Source organism: Epinephelus moara, chromosome 1 (genome assembly GCF_006386435.1).
Source record: "Epinephelus moara isolate mb chromosome 1, YSFRI_EMoa_1.0, whole genome shotgun sequence".
In the NCBI taxonomy this organism is placed as follows: Eukaryota; Metazoa; Chordata; class Actinopteri; order Perciformes; family Serranidae; genus Epinephelus; species Epinephelus moara.
Genome location: NC_065506.1, coordinates 37,287,589 through 37,308,429, shown reverse-complemented (window position 1 = coordinate 37,308,429; position 20,841 = coordinate 37,287,589). Strand labels below are relative to the sequence as shown.

The following is a 20,841-nucleotide window of genomic DNA, read 5'->3' as shown; positions in this document are numbered from 1 at the left end:
CATTGTTTAACATGAGCACTGTAAGTACTGTAGGAACATTCCAAGTGGCATTTCCTGCCATTCAGACACCCGGCTTAGAGAACAATTGAGTCTCCCAATTTAGCCAGAAATCCACCAAACCATGACTGAAGTCACGTAGGCCCTTTGGCTTAAGTCACGATAGGATAACAACAACAGTTTAAACAAGGTCACCATCTACACTGTACCATTCACGTTTTCAGCATCCGTTGCAGTAATTGTCCTGCACGCTTGACACACGAGAGAAGTTTCACTTGGTTGCAGTCTGCAACTTCATCACTAGATGCCACTACATCCTACACACTTGACCTTTAAGGCCACATTTAAACGGATATTTACGGCTTAATATCATAACAATGTGGGTAGTATGTGTAAATGAACAATGGTAGACTTCCCTCCATTTTACCAGCACCCAGATCTCCCTACTCAAAACATGTCGTCCCCACTTGAACTACAGATTGTCCTTCCACATTTTGTATACCTACCACCACACACAGAAAGAGTGTAAGGGCGGAATCAAACTTCAACCAAACTGAGATCAATTGGTAAAAAAAAAAAAGCAGAGCTGATCAAATATGAACCAAGATTCTTTTACTGTGTTGCCTATTTCTCACCTAAAATGTCTTCAGAAACATATTTTAGCTTACCATTTAACTGTAATTTGAGATAGTTTGCTACCAGTTGTTTGGATATGTCTCAGAAATTTCACTCTGAAAAGAAACTGATCAGTAAAACTTAAATAGTCAATCCATTTCCATGTCATTATATTCAGTGTAAAAATTTGTAATATAAGTCTGACTTTTGACTTTGTGTATTCACTAAATAACCTTTTTAATTCAGCCCATTAGTGGTTGTATTGCAAATCCAAGTTTTAAAAAAAAAGAAGCCTTTAAATGCACTAATTTAGTTCTAAAAATGTGTTTTTTTCTATATAAAGCAAAATTAACCCAAAGTTAGACTGTTAGCTGTTTTCTCAGTAAAAATGATTTAACGTTCCTGTCCTTATCTTTCTCATTATTTTTCAGGATCACGCCTTCATCATACAGTTTAATGATGGTAATGCAGAGGTGGTGTCGATGTGGGTCTGTCGCTGTCTGGAGGAGAGACGAGCTCAGCAGGCTCAGGGACACGTCTGACACCCTCCTGCTGTCCGCCCAGGATGGACCAGGACGTTTGATCCCAAACCTTGAACACTTATCAAAGGCTTCAGGGTCAAGTACGTCCACATGCACTGTACAAGTGACTCGATGTACACGGACAAAAATCACTAGATGTTACAAACTTTATGTGAGTAATTCTTTATTTAACAGCACTTGTGCGTCGTGACAATGAAGAGCTCACATCTTCTGAACTTTGCTTCTTAATCTCTGCATCCAAAAAGTGCACAGACGTCTGCGCTTTCTTTCTAACGTGGGTCTCCATCCACAGCTTCGTCCCCGCGTTTTTTGAGAGTATACAGAAATGCAGTGAGCACATCACGGCCTGATGAATGGAGATAAAATGGTCCCGATTTAAAGGATCAGTGACAAGAAACAACTTCAAAGCATCAGACTGCAATACGCTGTCAGAGCAACGCTCTGTTTCTGGGATGGTATCTCAAATAACCGTCTTGTGCTTTACTGTTGACAGCCCTCTATTGAATGTTTAAGGTTTTTGCCTGTGAGTAATAGCCCATGTGTGTGCCTGTTTTTCCAGTGGTGTAATTTATTACCTCAGAAAACTTATATTGTCACTGTATTAGCAGAACTTTCCCCAACAGATTACCTGTTTAATTTCTGGACTAAAACATTTGTATCCAGTTATATCCTAATCTTATGAGGTCAGGGTATTAAAAGAATACTTCACCTGCTAAATTATAATTTGTATATAAATTACTCACTGCGTGTTACATTGAATTTGTAAAGAAAACGTTTTTCTGCTATGCTAAGTCAAACATTCTTCATGTAAATGGGGACCATGTTTGACAACAGCAACACTATATCAAAACAACTGTTTACAAACTCTAAAGCGGGATTTATACTTGTGTGTCTGCTTTATGCAGAGCCTACGCACATGGCCTACACCGTTGTGAGCATTTTTACTTGTGCGGTGGTGTATCTGTGTCATTCTGCCGTTACACCTCCAAAATACAAGTCGGCGGCAGAGGTTTCTGTTAAGTGCTGTGAAGTTGAGTTGATTTAGTTGAAACACATTAAACATGGCTTAATGAAGTCGATTTCAAACCCAAGTACACAAATCAGCTTCACTATAACTCACAGCATTCACAGACAAAGCACTCTTTTGCTGGACAAATTTTCCCACAAATACAACATGCTAATGTTTTTAGCACAAGCCTATGGCGTTTTACATACAATTAGCCTAGCGGCTAGGGGACTTTTCCTCTACTCATATGAAGCCAGGGACAACAACAACTTTTAACAAAGGTAACTTTACAAAATTCAGGTCCATTACAACTCACAAGGTTCACTGACAAAAAGGACTGTCTTTCCTGAACACGTTTTCCAAACAAATTTAACATGCTAACGTTATTAGCACAAACTTATGGCAATTTAAAGTGTATAAATTAGCCTAGCAGAGAGTTCCTCTACTCCTATGAAGCCAGGATAAATAACACACAAGACTTATAATGCTATTTTAGTGGAGGCTTTATTGTCTTCACAATTTATTGTTTCTTATCTGTAAAATTAAGGCAAATAAAAGCTTCATTTCCACTGAGGGAAATGGTTTCAGCTTACAAAAACAGACAGGAGGTCTGCATCGCTGTGACATGTTACATTTCTGGGGAGGCGCACATCACGGCGTAGGGTACGGCTTCGATTCAACACAGAAGTATAAAACTCGTGTAGTATAATCCAAATCACATTTATTCAGTTATATGCTCAGTACTTCCCGAAAACATGCATTTTCGCCAAGACATTACTATAAAAAACACTTCTGCCTATTTGGCAGTGCATGAGACTGTTTGTACTGATGTGTTAAATGTTTTAGTAAAAATAAGTACTGAGATTACGACTGGATTAATGAGACTTGGATTATACTGCACGAGTTGTGTGAACAGATGCTTTTATAGTTTTTCTGTCATTAAACATGGTCGCCTTTTACTTCAATTCATGAAGAATGTTCACCTTTTTTGATTCTCCATTCACTGAGGAGGCGTGCCAGAAATTTTTCTTCACAGTTCAAAGTAACATGCAGTGAATAACTGATATACAAATGGTCACTTTGCAGGTGAAATATTCCTTTAAGTGGATACAAAGCTCTGTTTGTCTTCAAGTGGTGTTTAGGTGAACAAAGAGCCTGCAGTATCACTGAGTTTGAAGCAGCTCTGCAGTTTTCCAGAGTGCAATGAAAAATTGACATGCAACGTTTCTTGGTTCTTTAGCTTATGACCAAACAAATAATTCTTCAGACTCATCTGGACGAACCAGGGTTTCTTTCCATCTAGGTTTTTAGTTTTAACTGGGTTGCACATCTTTAACTTCTTTTTGCACGGACACACCTGACATTGAATGCCACTGAGTGACCTGTTGGAAAGGAAATTATGCTGAAGAAGTTCTTCAGTTTCATTCAGCAGCTATTTGTTTTTCTGAAAATCCATAAGAATAAGAGACGATTGACAAGAAGAGAAACATAACAGAAACCATATCTCTTCCTCCCTGTATAAACCAACACAAGTTTTTGTTTTATCCACTTTCTCTTTACTTTAGAAAGATATATCGTGTACTATACAGAAAGTATGTTGTTTTATTGGATTGCCAAATGAGATCAGTTGATATGCTGAAGAGGGAAAACATTAATGCAGTGCACTTAACACCAAAGACCACTGACGATCCAAATGGTGAATCATACATATCTCTCATGACTGAGGCAAACATAATGGGTGAAGTGACTAAAGTGATTCGTTTTGGCAAGGTCCTCATGTGCAGCTGTATAAATGTGCAGAGCTCAAGTGCAATTAAAGATTATTTTTATTGGCATTTTGCCTTTATTGACAGGACAGAAGGTGAAATGGGGAGACAGAGAGTGGGGACTGACATGCAGCAAAGGGCTGCGAGCCAGATTCAAACCTGCGGCCGCTGCAGCAAGGCAATGCCTCTGTACATGGGGCGCCGGCACTATCCACTATGCTACCGACGCCCCAAGTGCAATTAAATATAATTTCTCCCACAAAGGAAGCAGTAAATGCACCCTACAGTGACATGTTGTGTACAGTGTGAACATCGCTGGAAACGAATGTAACGGTAGTATATCAGCGCAACAGAAAAGGCTTAAAGCACCAGTTTATTATACGTGTGGTGAGTAGTTTCTTCAGTACACTGTTCAATGTGCTTTTGTCCTCTGTAACAATGAGGAGACACATGGATGGTAGAATTTAATCACTGGCCTCTTGACTGAAAATCATCGCAAACTGAAAACACATTTGTTTTTTGTAGAACCAAACATCGTGTCATTCATAATTTGGGAACTCCTTAAGATATCTTACAGTTTTACATTACCAAGCCCTCAGCCGGTCTATTGCTTTCATCATTTTGATTATTAAGTATGTGATTTCCAGAATAGGTGTTTCATTTAGCATTTCTGCTACTTGAGTAACATTTACTTTCATCAAGAACTGACACGACTCCAGATAGGAAAGAGAAGGAATACTGTATGTGTAGGGAATCCAAAGCTGTGTCCCAGCTCCATACTACATACTGATTCCTGTATGTGCTGCATGTATGTATGCATGAAATAATTAGCATACTGAAAGATGCAAATATGGATAATAAATTTGCCTGATTTTTTTGTGATCTTGATGGTCACTGTTGACCCACATTGCAATGTTAGAAAACTATTGGAAGATTGTGGTGCTGCAGCTCGAGAAACATCTTTAAAACAATAAATCCAATTTCGCAATTCAAAAAAAAAGCTTTGGGCCCTGATCACACAGAAAGCTTTTTAGCAGCTGGAGGGGCCTTTTTGCAAAAAAATTTGAAAAAAAAATTAAACTCAAAGCGGAAGAACGCCCCACGTCATCTCTCTTTCATCATCTTTTTTCCCTTTGTCCAGTTGGATGATTTGAGAGGCAGGCCATCTGTGGTGGTCACGACAACAAGTTTACTAGCCTCTTACACAGACACTGATGACGTCAGCACGCTGGCTGACTCTGTCGTCTGTGGACATTTCCCATAGGAAAGTTGTAATAGAACTAGCGCTGGCTCCCAGCAGCAGTGATGTGATTGGATCCAAATCTGTGTACTTCCGTACTTCCTCGACCAACGGCTGATTAGCTTTGCCTTACACCCGCCTACACCGGAATTGCTGTTCCCTGAATTGTTGTCCGTAGTACAAGAGAAAAGGAAGTGTTCAGTGCATCGCAAGAAGAGATTAAAATTGATATGATTTATTTGGTTCAGCTATATTGCAGAGCTGCAACGTCCACAAGATTGGAGAAATTAAGGATTTACAGCGTGCCGTACCTATGGCAACGCCGTCACGTGGTCTGGATATCCCCGCCCATTTCTGTTACAAAACAAAAGATGAATGTCCCCAGAGTCCCATTCCGAAGTAAGGGAAGCTGGTCACGCGAGACTACAAGTTTACAGTTGGTAAACAATGGAGGAGAAACTGGTCGCAGCAGTTGCTGGATACCCAGAGCTATATGGCCCCACGATAGACAGCAGGATGTCAAACTGCCCCCGAGTCATCCTAAAATATGCCTGGAAACAGCCAGCAACGAGGAGAAGCTCCTGGACCAACTGGTGGTGATCCCTGTCATCCACCCTCTTTTTAAGGGTCTTGTGCACCCGCACAGAACTTCGTTTCCCTGTGCCCGACAAACTTTTAACTGACAGCCTCTCACCCTCAACCAGAGCTACAGACAGTTCCCTCTGCCTCAACATTTTAGGCACTACATACTGATCACTGTCTTCTAAATAAAATAAATAAAGTGCGGCAGTGCAGCACACCTCGCGTTTCCAACCTGCAAAATGCTTTCTGTGTGATCGGGGCCTAACTCAGGGTCAACTCGAGGCTTTTTCTGCAAACCATGGGTACGTTAAATTTGTGCATTATTTTGTTATGGATATGTTGAAACTTCACCTTTCTCAACAATGCTGTGGCGAAGTCATGGTTAGGTTTAGGCACAAAAATCACTTGGTTATGATTGGAGAATCATATGATTGGGGAATCAGCCACAATGCTGAAAACACTGGTGGAAACATCATGAAGGGTTGCTAAAAAACAACAGATCTGTTGTTTGTTGGTTTTGAACAGTTGTCTGCAGTTTGGCAGGTGTCTTTCACAGGTGACACCCCATCCACCATTTCTTCTATTGCCCGATGACACAGTCAGCTTATACAATACGTCACTTTAGAAACATTGATATGATATGTATGAAACTTGCAAATGTAACGTTCTTGTGGTTTGCAGAAACGTACAATGCCAACATTTTCTTCTAGCAACTGGGCTGTCCAGAACTTGGACGACCACAAGATGCAGTTGAAAGTTTGGGTAAAAGCCAAAAGTGTAGCACAGTTTTCAAGGTGAAAAATGAACATTTACTCTTTGGACAAATGTCTTGCTTTCTGTTGAAGATTCACAATATTACATTGGCAGGAGTGTTCAGACTGCAGTCTAATAAATGTACATCTGTGCATAATTTGTACAATTAGTACAAAACATTTTGACTACTACCTGCAAAATAGTGAACCATGAAAGTTACATAGTGCATGATATCAATACAGTCTGTAGGATGGAGTTTGGACACAGCACCTCAGTGCGGTGGTAACCACTATTTATTGTCAAGTGATTGGTTGGGGTAGTTTAACGGTTGGAGTGAAACCTTTAGTTGCAACCTCTGCTGGTTGTGCTCAGAGCTCATTACGAAAAAATTGAATTTTATATGTGATCCCAGCCTACATTAAGGGTCCAGTGTGTAGGATTTAGGTGAATATATTGGCAGAAATGGAATCTAATATAATAAGTATGTTTTCTTTAGTGTATAATTGAATAAGAATCATGTTTTCATTACCTTAGAATGAGCCATTTATATCTGCATAGGGAGCAGGTCCTCCTCCATGGAGTCTGCCATGTTGCGTCACCATGTTTTTACAGTAGCCCAGAATGGACAAACCAAACACTGGCTGTAGAACAGGGCCATTCACATTTTTGTGTCACTCACCATAGATAGCAGCCCCTTCATGAGGAGCCAAACAGCATCAGAGATATACCGATTTTTTTTTAACGTGGAGCTGCTTTATTCAATGTTTTTACCAGTTAAAATCATTGGGTCTGTTTGTTTTTGAGAGGAAGAGACCTCTGCATATAATTCAGCTCCCAGGAAAAACCTCCTGAATGGATCTTAAGTTACAGTATCGGAGAAAAACATCGAGCACAGATTAACCAATTTTAAAACTGGTCCATTTGTTTTGAAGAGGACGAGCCCTTTGTGGATAATTTGGCTCTTGGTAAAAATCTGAACAATGAACACTGAAGGAATCCTAACTGGGAGTTCATGTGTTGCACACGGGAGAAGTTTCAGCTGGTTGCAGTTTTCACTCCTCAACACTAGATGCATCTAAATCCTACACACTGCTCATTATAAACATTAAACAGTTCATCACTGGTAATAAACTCATACTACAAATGTCCTTTATTCTGTGTTTCAGTTGTTAAGGGTTTAGTTTGTGATCAGTCATTACAGACAAATTGTTTGTGAACTGCACAACCAGCGGAGGCTCTATGTGTCATGATTCATTAGTGCCATTATTTTTGCCTCAGAAACCTAAAAATGAGGCTAAGCCTTTTTAGTTTGATGTACATTAATATACTCTTACCTTAACTTCAGGGGGACTTCTGTGCAAGATGCCATTCGTTTTCATAAAAAAAAAAAAAAAGGAATGCCACTTTGAAACTTGGTGAAACTCAAAATTTTAAATTGTTCATGAAATACGTCAACATGAAGTTTCCAACTGTTGTGCATTGAATAGAATATCTACTTTACATTATACCACATATATTGTTAATTATATTAATCTAACTGTCAAATTCTACTGTAGTATTAACACATCCACTATATTGAGTTGGCCTTAAATGTAACTGAAGCTATAAATACTTTGCAGTCTGGTAAAACTATGTGTGAAATAAGAAGAGTGTGTAGTGGCCACTGGTTACTAATGAACACTCTGCAAATGTTAAATATATTCTTGCAACTCAAATAAAACCAAAAAGATAAAAGCAATTCACATTTCTGAGCAGATGCTCTGTAAGCTCCACAATGTGCTCATTGACTGTGATGTTTAAAAACCAATCTGAGGTATCAGTGGAAATATTTATTATGTTTTTTACTTTTCAGCTTGTGACTCTTGCCCTCTCATTTTTCCTGTTTTTGCTGGAACCACAAAGCATTAAGTCAGTGATGGGACTCAGCAGAAAAAATATTAGTGCTGCGATATTACTGGCTGATTATGGCCTTTTCTGTAACTATCAGTGTTGGCACATATTCCAACCATAATGCACAAATAGAATAAATAAAAAGTATTTAAACAGAATCACTTGGGTAAGTTTGGGAGTTTTGTTTGTTCACCTAACATTAAACATTTAAAAATTTCAATGCTCTCTTAGTCTAGATATTAATTATTTTATTTTTTTTATGTTTTTATGTTTAATTTTCATGAGTTTGAGGGTATTATTTCAGTTTTTAGTCACTCTGCATTTTTGTTTTGTTTGTTTTTGGCAACTTGGTCCATTTTCACCTTGATGTTTTGTGTTTTTTAAGAGAGGTGCAGCCTCTTCCAGATCTTTTTGAAATCTGACTGCAAATGAAAAACATTTCATCACTCTTCAGTTAATTAGTTACACCAAGTTCAAATGCATGCAGTCTAATACAGCAGCAGTCTAATTAATCCTACCTTTAGGTTCAGTTTTTGTTGAACTTTTTCAGAGTGGTTAAACATTATGGCCATATTGGATACCAGCGTTTGTTGTGCTCTCATGATTTATTATACATTATTTAGGAAATGTTAGAAATACTGTATTCCGAGCTACATCGCAAGTCCATGCTACGTGCTAATTCTAAGCAGGTTCCTTTAAAGTCTTAAAAGGCATTGAAGTCTTAATGGGTATTAAAATGTCTGAAACCAATTTTTCAAAAGTCTTTTAAGAAATACTAAAACACGGAAAGTGGGGTTTTAATGTTTTTCTTCCTGACATTGCATTGTAAGATCTCAAAACAATTGGTAACATTTATTTTCTTTAAATAATTTACCAAATACTTCTGGCATAAATGTCACACAAATCAGCACGGTGCGATCAACAACACTCATATTTTGTTTTCAGCTGGGATGCTCAGAGTAGAGAACCACTGTCTGCTAGCAAACTAGCATGGTGAAGTCATTACCTGCCCGACAGGCTCAGTGTATTTTATGCAAAAGTTTTTCACACTCAAGCCAGTGGAATCCCACATGCAGAGTAAGATACTCAAAATCTGGGTATTTCCCAGTTCTGTTCAACCCCTTATCTTTGACAAGAGACTAAAAGTCATGTTTCATGTTACAATATACATTTGGGTGAAATTGTTTCCTACCTTACATAATTGATGTCGGTGTATTCATTTTTTTCTTCAGTTCTGGTTATTGGAAAATTGGTCTTAAATTGTATTGAGCGCCATTAAAAGAATATATAAATCTAACTTGCCTTAAGCTGTAGAAACCCTGTGTAAAGCATTTCAAAATAATCATCCTTGTTTGATGTTGTCGTGTTAACCTCTAAATTTCAGAAAGCCATTAATGAGCTGTAGGCATGGTAACTTAAGTCTGACGGAAATGACAGGAGATGTGATATAGTTTAAAACGTTTGCTGAAAAGTTGAAATTACACTCAGTCACACAGTAGAAAAACTATGTACTCCCTGCCTAATGCAGCTCTCTGTTTAACTAAACTGCACATGATGTAAATTACTAAATTAAAGGGAGCGTCATCATCGAAATGTAACATATATGCATTTTAGTCCTTTTACATTTTTATACAATATCTAAGTTTTATAGAATAACATGTATAAAATGGAAATTAATTTTGTATGATGTTTAAATTAACTTACATTCACACATTATAGCTCTGACATATACATTTGGTAAAGATGGTGTCGAAACAGCTCTAGAAACATCAATTTAAAATTAAAAGTGGGTAGATGAGAAATACCAGCACCACAAACTGCAACTTCTAAACCACCCATTAAGTAAAATCAAACCTCTCTGAAATAGTTCTAACAAAAACTATAAATATAAACTACAAATTATAACCCTCATGGTTAACTGCAGGACTATTGTATAAGACTCTATGAGGTTAAGCAAGGTGGCAACTGAGTGCAGGGTTTTCTTAAAATGAAAACAAGACCTTGGACACCTGCACGGCAGCCACCTCTTCACACGACTTAAAAAATGATAGTAGCTTTATTAATATTTTGACATTTACACGTCTTGCTGTAGAGTGACCTAAACCTGTGAGCACCTTGCTATCTCCAAAGTTCAATTACAATTTGCATTTCATAATTAATGTTAGTCAACCTTTAATTAACATCCGCCTTATTCTCGGTTATTAATGTAAGCAGCTGCTTTTTTTCTTCTTCTTTTTTTGACTTTATATCTTCTTAAACAGCCGCTAAGTAAAATAACACGTCAAGGTTTGTTAAACAACAGTTTATATATTATTCAGGTGTGAAACATTAGTTGAATACATTTCTGGCTTCCTTGTGATATCTTCACCTTTTCAAAAGAGACACGGCCAATGATTAATTTACACAGGGTCAGAGAGGTCTTCATTTTAATTACTGCATTTGGAGGCAAATAATTTCAGCTTTTCTTTAGCATGGAATGAAATGATCTCAAGGAAACAAGCCAATGCCAAGATCCCTAAATTATTTCTTGCATTTTCGTATTTATGCTTGTCCTCCCCGGGCTTCCATACAGACTCATGGCCTTCACAGCTGTATTGTGTTACTTACCGTTGGTCATATGTTGCCTTCAGTCAGAGACCTTGAACGATGTTATTTGAACAGGTTTCCTCCTGAATGCGACAACATGTATTGACAGGCAGCCTGATCTAATAATTATAATTATGCTGCGTGTGTAACAGAGGCGTGAAGGCGTCTCAGGGCCCTGACACACACCTCGGGAGCATGTAGTTAGTCTGTGCTGCGTTGTATTGTCTGTATTATCAACTTTTTCAAAGGGGCCTCGGAAAGCAGAAGGACAAACTGTGATTTCAAAGCTCTTCTATATTGTGATATTATATGATTATGCAGAAATTCCTTCCCTGCTTCATTTGATCTTTAAATGAAAGCCGTGTTAAGTGAAATGATTTCATGATTGAGGTTCACTGATCCTCCTGCTGTGACATGAACTTTACCTGCCATTTGATCCCTTTTATGGTGCAATGTAAGCCCTGATTATTCTTCTGAGGGACATTGATGGCAGTAATACAACAAATACCCACTATGAGCCAGAATGATACTCGTCCTTGTATTAATTTTTTTTTTTTTTTTTTTTAATGACATGAATCTCCATTGGGAGGAGAACTGCCTCTATACCGTGTCAACCTTGTGCCACAAACATTCCCAGAAAAGACTCCAGTCAGGCAGGAAATCATTTTGCTACACTCACATTTACTGTTGTATCCTTTAAAAAAAAACAACCTTGGACACCTGCTGCCGCATCAATAAGAAAATTGTCCTACAGTATCGACCTAAAGGCTGCCGCATGCCGCCAACGAGAGGCTCTTTAGAAGTTTCGACAGCACTGCAAAGCTCCTCATGATGGTCTGTTGAAGTGGGAACATTTTTGTATCAATCCATAAGTCTCACTTTCCACAGCTAGCCAGGTGTGCTCATTTTTAAATGAACAGGGTTGTTTATTCATCTCTATTCAACTGCTACTAACACGAATAGCTTAAAAAACTTAATGTTTTCTGAATTTGTTTGGTGTAACCTTCTGTAAAAGCCATTGAGGTTTCCTACAAATCTGTTTCTTTTTGCACTTTCATTCAGATATTTTAGGATATATTAGCAGAAATGGAATATAATGTAAGAATTTTTTGTTACCTTAAAATGAGCCATTTATATCGGGCAGGTGGAGGGTCCTCATTCATGGACATTGCCATGTTGCACCCATAGGCTGTATAAATAATCAGAGTAGCTACCATTACTTCACCCACTGGTTTGTGGACTCCCTTTTTGAAGCCTTTAGTTCTGAATTTCGGTCGTCGCCATCTTGGATATTTGGAGCCAGAAGTGACCAGGTTTGAGCGAGAAGTTTGAGCTGTGGAGGAGCAAGGGGTGGATTTGACTGAGTGTATTTTAAAAGAAGACAATGCATGTAACAGCCAGAACTTGACATGGCGTCCCAGAACGTCAACAACCAACACACCCAGGGTACCTTTAACGTCATGTCTGGAACGTGGAAAGTCCATGACCAAACAGTGATATGTGACGAGGTCAGAGTGAGAATGTGTTGGACTGAGAAGCCAAGGACACTATCATCAGACGGCCTGTCACTCAAAGCAGCCCACCCTTAAATGTTTTGGGTCCTGATAAAATGTCAATGGGTGAGTTGTGAAAAAATTCACCCCCTGTACAGTTGTCATAAATGTTGAAAATAGCTATAGAGACCAAAACCATTTTGTACCAAGTTGTGAACATGTTTATTTCTGCTGTAAAGTTGGACATTTTAACATGGAGGTATATGGAGATGCACTGTTTTGGAGCCAGCCTCAAGTGGCCATTCAAGGAACTGCAGTTTTTGGCACTTCCACTTTGGTGTCACTTATCAGCCTCTGAGGTTGCTGCTTGGTTGCCACCATGTTTTTAGACTGATTTTATTTATGTGAAACTGCTTTATTCAGTGTTCTTACCACTTTAAATCACCAGGTCTATTTGTTTTGGAGAGGACAAGACCCCTGCAGATAATTCAGCTCACAGGAAGAACCACCTGATCGTCTGGATCAGAAAAAGGTGAGCACACATTAAGTTTTCAGAGAAAACAGGTGAGGGCAGACAGGTACGGTTGGGTTGCGCAGTCAGGGGCAACCCATTCTCATTCTGAAATCGTCAAATACCGCCACCTGGTCGCATCAAACAGCGATTAATAAAGGCATTCTCTCATAGCAGTATGATACGCTGCCGGGCAGCATCAGTTAGACTCGCCGCCAGAAAACAACGTAACCTAAGGAGCTGGAGAGTCCCTATGGGGCAGGTGGGAGAGGTGGTGGATGGGTCCAACAAACACCAGACTTTCACCCAGGATGTCGGTGTTCGCTTCTCATATGAATGTTGAGTCAAACCATGATGTTTTTTTCTAAACCTAACCACATGCATTTGTTGCACAAAGAAATTAAGGTACAAGGTACCCTGGGTGCGTTAGTTGTTGATGTTCTGGGACACCGTGTCAAGTTCTCTTCTTTCAAGATACACTTCTGTTTTTACAGGGAATTTACCATTTACATACAGTCTCCTTCAAAATTAAGGCAAAATTAACACTCTGAATTGACTTTTCTTTTTTTTTTCCTTTAACAAACACACGTGGTTAGGTTTAGGAAAAAAGAACAGAGTTTGGCTTTAGAATCCAATACGAATACCACTCTTTCGGGTGAAAGTCAGTGTTTGTTTTACCCATCCACCACTAGCCTGAGTGTCAGACTGAAGCTCCCAGAACCTTCAGTCTGACATCGCCTCCATTGAAGGCGATTTACAAGGGGGAGGGAATTTGATTTTTCCCTAACCAATCAGTAGAGATCAACGACTCACCCAGAATCTGACGTCATTAGTATCCATGCCTCGGGGGTGCCGAAAACAAGCGAGCATTGCCCGTTTAAAATGTCTCCGTCGTCGTGCACGCCCAGCTGCATCGCCGTTAAATCCAGTTTAGCAGATTCCTTAATTTGGTCCTCCATTAACGCGAGTAGTGGCGAAATACCTCGATAGCATCGTTGATGTGGTCTGTAGGATCTGTAGCCGTCGCCATTGTTGCTATCCTCACCAGTTACCCACCAGCGGACAGCTTGACATCAGCATGGCACTGATTGGCTAATCGCTAGACCCGCCTCCACCCCCAGTTCATTGGTCCTTCCATCATTTGGACGAGATAAATCGCAAATTCATTGCAGTATGCCAGACCAGAGATGCAAGACTACTCAGTTGAGTGGGTGGGGTCTATGGTCTGGAACCAGGCAAATCCACCACCCCTCCTGCCAGCCCTTCTCAGACTTTCAGCGCCTTAACTTTTGTTCTTGCGTTTCCCCCTGACTCTGTCGGGCACCATTTAACTATAACGGCAACCGGCTGCATATCATGCCGACCTTAAAGGATGCCTTTTTTTTTTTCGTTAGTTTTTGACGCTGCAAATCACTGCCCAAGCGCCAGATTTTGACGACTTTGAGACGAGATTTGAGACCTGTAAGATTATAAAGCCAAAACCNCCCCTGACTCTATCGGGCGCCATTTAACTATAACGGCAACCGGCTGCATATCATGCCGACCTTAAAGGATGCCTTTTTTTTTTTTCGTTAGTTTTTGACGCTGCAAATCACTGCCCAAGTGCCAGATTTTGATGACTTTGAGACGAGATTTGAGACCTGTAAGATTATAAAGCCAAAACCTGTTTTCCTAAACCTGTGTGTTTGTTGTTGGGTGACAAAAAAAAGCCATTTCACGGTGTGGTGCCGATGTAGTGTGTTTATTTTGAAAGAGACTGTATGTAAATGTGAAATTTCCTGTGAAAACATGTATTTTGAAAGAAGGCCGGCAGAACTTGACAAGGTGTCCCAGAGCGTCAAAAAACAACGCACCTAGGGTACCTTTCATCCGGATGTGGAAGGTCCATGACCAAACGTCAAGATGACGAGGTCGGAGTGAGAATGTGTTGGTCTTTCTGGCCACACAAAAAAACATGAATTAATATTCATGTAGTAATGTATCAGACGGGTTCAGCCCAGTTCAAGGATTCAGTCCACAAACAGCTCAATTACACCACAGTTCACACCTTAATTAGTGTCTGTGGGTGTAGCTGGGTGGGGGCGTGGTGCAGAAACTCCTCACTAAAACATTGATTAAGCCTCTCATTCAGCTCATAATGTTAAGTCGTGACTTTGCATCACTTGATAACGCTGACATGATAACTCCTCTGATTGAACCAACCTGCAGCCTGCTGGGATCAGTGATGATGATGATGATGATCGGTCCGTGTTGTGACAGCTCTGCTCGCCACAAATGATTTCTGTAGCATGTAAATTGTGGCATCAGATGATCTATGGCGGCGCTTCATGTGACCTATACTGATAATATGTCTGCAATGAAAATTTGGCCGCTCCATGATCTCATCTGGCGGCCTCTCTCCGGGATATTGACCGCGCTTTGTTTGGAGATGCGTCTTCATTTCTGCCAATCCGGGACCTTCATATTCCCAAATTCCCACCGAGCTGCGTCTCCGCTTTGTATCGGCCGATGACCTTTTTTTCCAGAGCAGTCCGACTTGATTAGCACATCAGGCGGGACAATGAGTGGCCGCCCTGTACACAGCCATTACCCAGATCCCTTTATCAATGTCCTGTAATTAAAATGTCACCGTTTAATTTTCGAGCCATCGCTTTCCTCTCGGCGGAATCTTTCCTCCAATAAAAAGTGCAATCGAAATGCTCTTTTCACTGGAAACAAAAAAGGATACGGAGAAAGCGTTTAGCAGCGAGGGATCAATAGGCCCTTTAGTCCAAGAGGAGGATTGATTGGTCTCTAAAATGGGATTTATAGGGGTCATGGTTTTATAGGGTGCTGATACAACTGTTAATTATAAAACATTTGGCCTCAATTGCTGCTGTTATTAAACCTGTCCTGATTGAGGCGCGCTTGATTTATCTTTTTACATCATGTGACAAAATGCAAGTGTTTGGGAAATAAACCTTTAACGGGATGAAACTGCTCCTGCAGGAAAATATGATCTTCAGCTGCAATCTAACGCAGAGCTTTGACTCAAACCAGTGATCCATGGCATTGAAACACTCCTGTTGGTTGTTTTACACTTAGAGGTGGTATTAAAGCCCCCTCTTTTAGGCCTACACGGATACAGCTGCGTTTCCTGAAGTGGACTTTTATATTTTAACTTAAGTCCATAGCTATATTTTCTACATGTTTGCATTGGGTAATAATACAGTTAGTTATGTGATAGTCGATTAAATAACAGGTTTGGATATGATTTTGTGCTGCTGAGAAGGCAGTCAGTCAATGAATAAATCAACATTTAAAGGCAGTGCTGGACCCAGCATATTCAGTGCCCTAGGCAAGCTCCCCCTGCCCCCCCACCCCCCACCCCCCGCCCACCCTCAAAAATAATAATTATTATGTATTTATTTATGTATTTTTTTATTTTTTATATTTATTGTCTAACTAACAAGAAGAAGAGCTCATGAGAAATCAACACCAATAAACAAGTTAGCTGACAAATAATAATAAATTATAAATACAAGGAGAATACAGTATGTGCAGATTTTATCTTCTCTTTGTTTTTTAGCCCAAAATGGCTTTAGGTTTTTGTATTTTCTCATTTTTTCATCATACACATCGTTCCATCATGTGTTACTTTTTTTAATGTCAGTTTTTTAATTTTCTATTTATTTATTTATTTATGGGGTGGGGGGTGCCTATGTCATATATAGGAAGATCTGCCACTGTATAAAGGAAAAAGGAAAAGAAGTTATGAAGCACCACATCTACATTTAACTACATAACTGACTTTTACAATTAAAATACAGTAAAAAAGAAAATGTGGAATATTCAAGCAAGGCAAGTTTATTTTTGCGAAACGTCCCAAAATTAAAATTTAAAATGAAAATTAATTCCTGAAGTACATGAGAACTTCAATGTGATGTTTTGTAAATTGAATTCAAGGGTTTTAAAATAAAATGTGCCTCTTTACATTATGCAGATGTGTCCACAGTCTCCAGTGTTTGTGGCAAAATGAGTGACGCTACACTTTACATTTACCAACCAAACGCTTATTAAACGTTATTTCCCAAAAAGGAAAAACCAGTGGCATCAGCACCGTGTTAAATAATCCATCAGGTTCGGGTTCACCTGGTGAGTTGGGACTCTTAATGACTTGAACCTGAAGCGCATTAATGTTTCAGGTTAAAGGTTTGTTTAAACAATTGAGCGCATATCAATGAGGCCCGGGTAATTTGTATCCAACAGTAATAATAAAGAGCTCGCCTAAAATTACCGCTGAAATGTCTAATTAAAAACTCCTCGCTGCTGATCCAGCCACGTCAGCTCACGTTTCCCCCGGAATAAGCAGCGACAATGGCTGCATTCAAGTCGGCGGTCTAAATAATTAAAAAGAGAGGAATAATTACAGTATAAAATTGTAATTATTGGCGGGGGCTGCGGGGGAAGCCTCTTGATGGTGAAAGAGGAGAGGATGCGCTTAGGATCAGGTTCAGCATCAATATTGCAGGGAGGTAAAACTGGCGAGCTCAGGCTGCACACAGGCTCATGATGCTTCATACAAACTTCATACACCAGATTAATACACACACACACACACACACACACACACACACATCAGTCCAAGTGTATGAAGTGTTTATTTGCTGCAGTGTCACTTCATTCATGATAAACTGTCCACAAACGCACCTGTTTGCCATTTGTTTGGTTTCTCTCCGCTGCCGTCTTTGACACCTCCCACAATATGTATTTATTCATGTATTTACAGTGACTCAGTAGACATTAGCAGCATAACCTTAAATTATTCTGCAGATTATGTGAAACCAATGCACACCACCCATAGGCGTAGATTTCAAGGTGGACGCAGGGGGCACGTCCCCCTCAAATTTTATAACATCTCCCATTAAACACATGAAAGTATCAGAGGACTTTGACTAAATTAAAGCAAAATTAATACAAAAAAGCAAAAATTTGTGCATAAAATTCACTAGATTAGTGGAATTAAGTGTTTGATGCACAAAATTTTCTGTCAGTGGAGCCCCTATTCCCCTATTCCCCTGTTTCGTGTGTGTGTGTGTGTGTGTGTGTGTGTGTGTGTGTGTGTGTGTGTGTGTGTGTGTGTGTGTGTGTGTGTGTGTGTCCAAAATTGAAAGGAAACCCTCACCTTTGATACCAGCTCTATGAGTTTGAAAGACAGGGCCAGTCTGAGACTTTCTGGGGCCCATGGTGAGATTTTGCTCACTGGCCCGCCTGAACCCCCCCCACAGGCCACAGGACAGAGTGTGTGTGTGTGTGTGTGTGTGTGAGACTCATATTCAGNGCCCGCCTGAACCCCCCCCCACAGGCCACAGGACAGAGTGTGTGTGTGTGTGTGTGTGTGTGTGTGTGAGACTCATATTCAGACAAAAGCTTAGATTCATTGCTGGGTTTTATCTTTTATAAGACTTGGTGACAAATACGGGATACAACCCTTAAGGGTCGTCCACATTAAGAACAATAGCGTGATCCTCAGGTCATTTCATTTGGTGTAGTTGTGGCAAGGAAACTTATTCTACTTATGTGGAAGTCAGACCTTGCACCAACATACAGCATGTGGACAGGAGTGCTGATGAAAGGTTAAGGTTTTCTAATAAGAATAAGATTCAAATATTTGTCTGCAATATTGGTCTAGCAGTAGACCCTCTATTGCTGTGGAAGCGATCAAGTGAAGTCTTAAGACTTGTTTGTTTTTCTACCTGTGAAGATATTTGTGACTGAGTTGTTGAATTGATGCACTGAGCGTTTGTTTTATGTTGAAAATCCTAAAATAAAGGTTAAAAAAATTTATTATTTGAGCACCCACAATGATGAACGGTAACAAAGCTGTGAAAAGTGGCACCAGGCAAACACTGCATGCTCCAGCTGTGTCAGCATGGATTTTGATTTGCTGTCAGTGTCTCTATCTATCTCTTGTTTGCCACTGTCATTAAAGTTGTGGTGTGGACTCCACCATCCACTTGCGTAAAATCTATTTTGTAAAACAATATATTCTTATAGTTAGAGTTATTGGCGTGGACGTCCCTTAATCCTCTAATGCTTACCTCAGAGTGAATATCGTCCTATCAGAGCACACCTTGAACACAGGTGTTAGAGAATGAAGTCACACAATAGAAGGCTGGTGATTTGACTGCTGCGTTTGTGTGATGTTATTACTTTAAACTTTGTGCTGACAGTGTACCTGAAGTACTAGATGTAACAAAGAACATTGTTACAGATAATAAAACTGCTCATGTGAATAAACATGTATAACCAGCAGTGTGGTGGAGGATATCCTCTTAATCTGGCTGCGTACAGTAAACCCACCTGTCAACCAAAAGCCGTTGGAATATACAAGAGAATAGACCCACTTCCTCCTCAGTAACCTTCCCATCAACCTCATCAACCACCACTACACCACTGTGTATAACCCTACCAATACTGGATTTTTAAACTTGATACCAGTATTTGAGAGTTAATAGATACGTAACTTAACTTTTCAAACACCATAAACATGAACAAACATTGTTGATACGGATCCCTTAAATATGGTTTATTTTGTTCATAAGAATTGTGACCAACATGTGTATTTAGTGGGCTATTTAACAGTCGAAAAATTAACCTGTCAGTTGTCTTAGATGTATTTGGCACTTCTTATCAGCCTGCAGATACACTGACATCAACATATCTGCAATACTAATATCAGCCTGCTGATTTATCAATCTATTTCTAGTCACAGGATGGAGGAGGAGATTTACTGTAGGGTTTATTCCATGGAATATTTAGGCTGATAAAGACCATACATTTGATTATTTTTAACCTTAATGCACCTTTAAAATAAAACCAAGCCACTGGAGGGGAAAGCTTCAGGTACAAACACCACAGAGTGTATAAAATAAAGACCCAGGAGAAGGGTGGGGTCCTGTAATTTTGAAGGCGTGGCTCTTTTTCCATTCATACATGATGTCAGAAAAACAAAATTCATGACTGCTTTTGCCATTTCCTCTCTCCACTCAGTGGTCAAACACTGTCTGTCTGTCTGTCTGTCTGTCTGTCTGTCCACCTGCTGCAGGTATTGACACGTCTCTCTGTAGGGGACAGAGGGGACATTAGCTTGGTTAAGCGATCAGCATTGATCCGGTTATTAATAATAAATTAGGGTCTTCGAGTACAGCCAATCGGCTTCACTGCCACCATTTACATCACTGACATAGGACTGCATAGGAACTTTGTGTGTGTGTGTGTGTGTGTGTGTGTGTGTGTGTGTGTGTGTGTGTGTGTGTGTGTGTGTGTGTGTTTGGCCTGGTGCATCATCATCATCATCATTGTCGTCATCATCCTCAGTTCATCCCAGATTCACTCCATTTTCATCGCACAGAATTTGAACCCGAAACATTTTAAAACGCCTCCAAATGATTTAACGCACGCAAAAAAAAGTCCTTTATTTATTTTCCCCGTCCTTCATTTCTTCCTTCCACACTCTTCTTTTATCGCTCAGGCCTCAGATTGATTTCCGTGGCCGGTGTGGAAGCCTAACAGATGGTGGTGTAACTTGATAAATGAGCCCGGGCCTTTTGTCAGTCTTGCTGCCCTGCAAAGTACCACTCTGCGCTGCCTCGTGTTTGTCAGCTCGCTCCTGCTGCGGTGGAAATAATGCGGGATATGAAATGATCAGCTGATCTGATGCTTAAAAACACACCGTGCGTGATCAGCCAAGTCCAGTGTGGGGTTAAGGGTCCTGTAAAGGGTCTATGAGGTGGCCCACTGTCACAGTTTTACTCTGCTTTCGCGTCTTTGTACAGATATTTCCAAAAATTTATCTTAATTATATGTAGGCCCTATGTA

The 20,841-nt window shown here is 39.9% G+C and overlaps 1 protein-coding gene across 1 annotated transcript in view; it reads left to right on the top strand.

Moving 5' to 3' along the window:
* Positions 1 to 8,569, top strand: part of map2k5 (mitogen-activated protein kinase kinase 5) — an 86,250-nt gene extending 77,681 nt beyond the window's left edge. Inside the window, exon 22 of the mRNA XM_050053267.1 lies at positions 1,044 to 8,569. Coding sequence (XP_049909224.1) covers positions 1,044 to 1,154 — 111 coding nt within the window. The 3' untranslated portion in view covers positions 1,155 to 8,569. The remainder of the gene's footprint in view (positions 1 to 1,043) is intronic.
* The last annotated feature ends 12,272 nt before the right edge of the window (positions 8,570 to 20,841 follow it).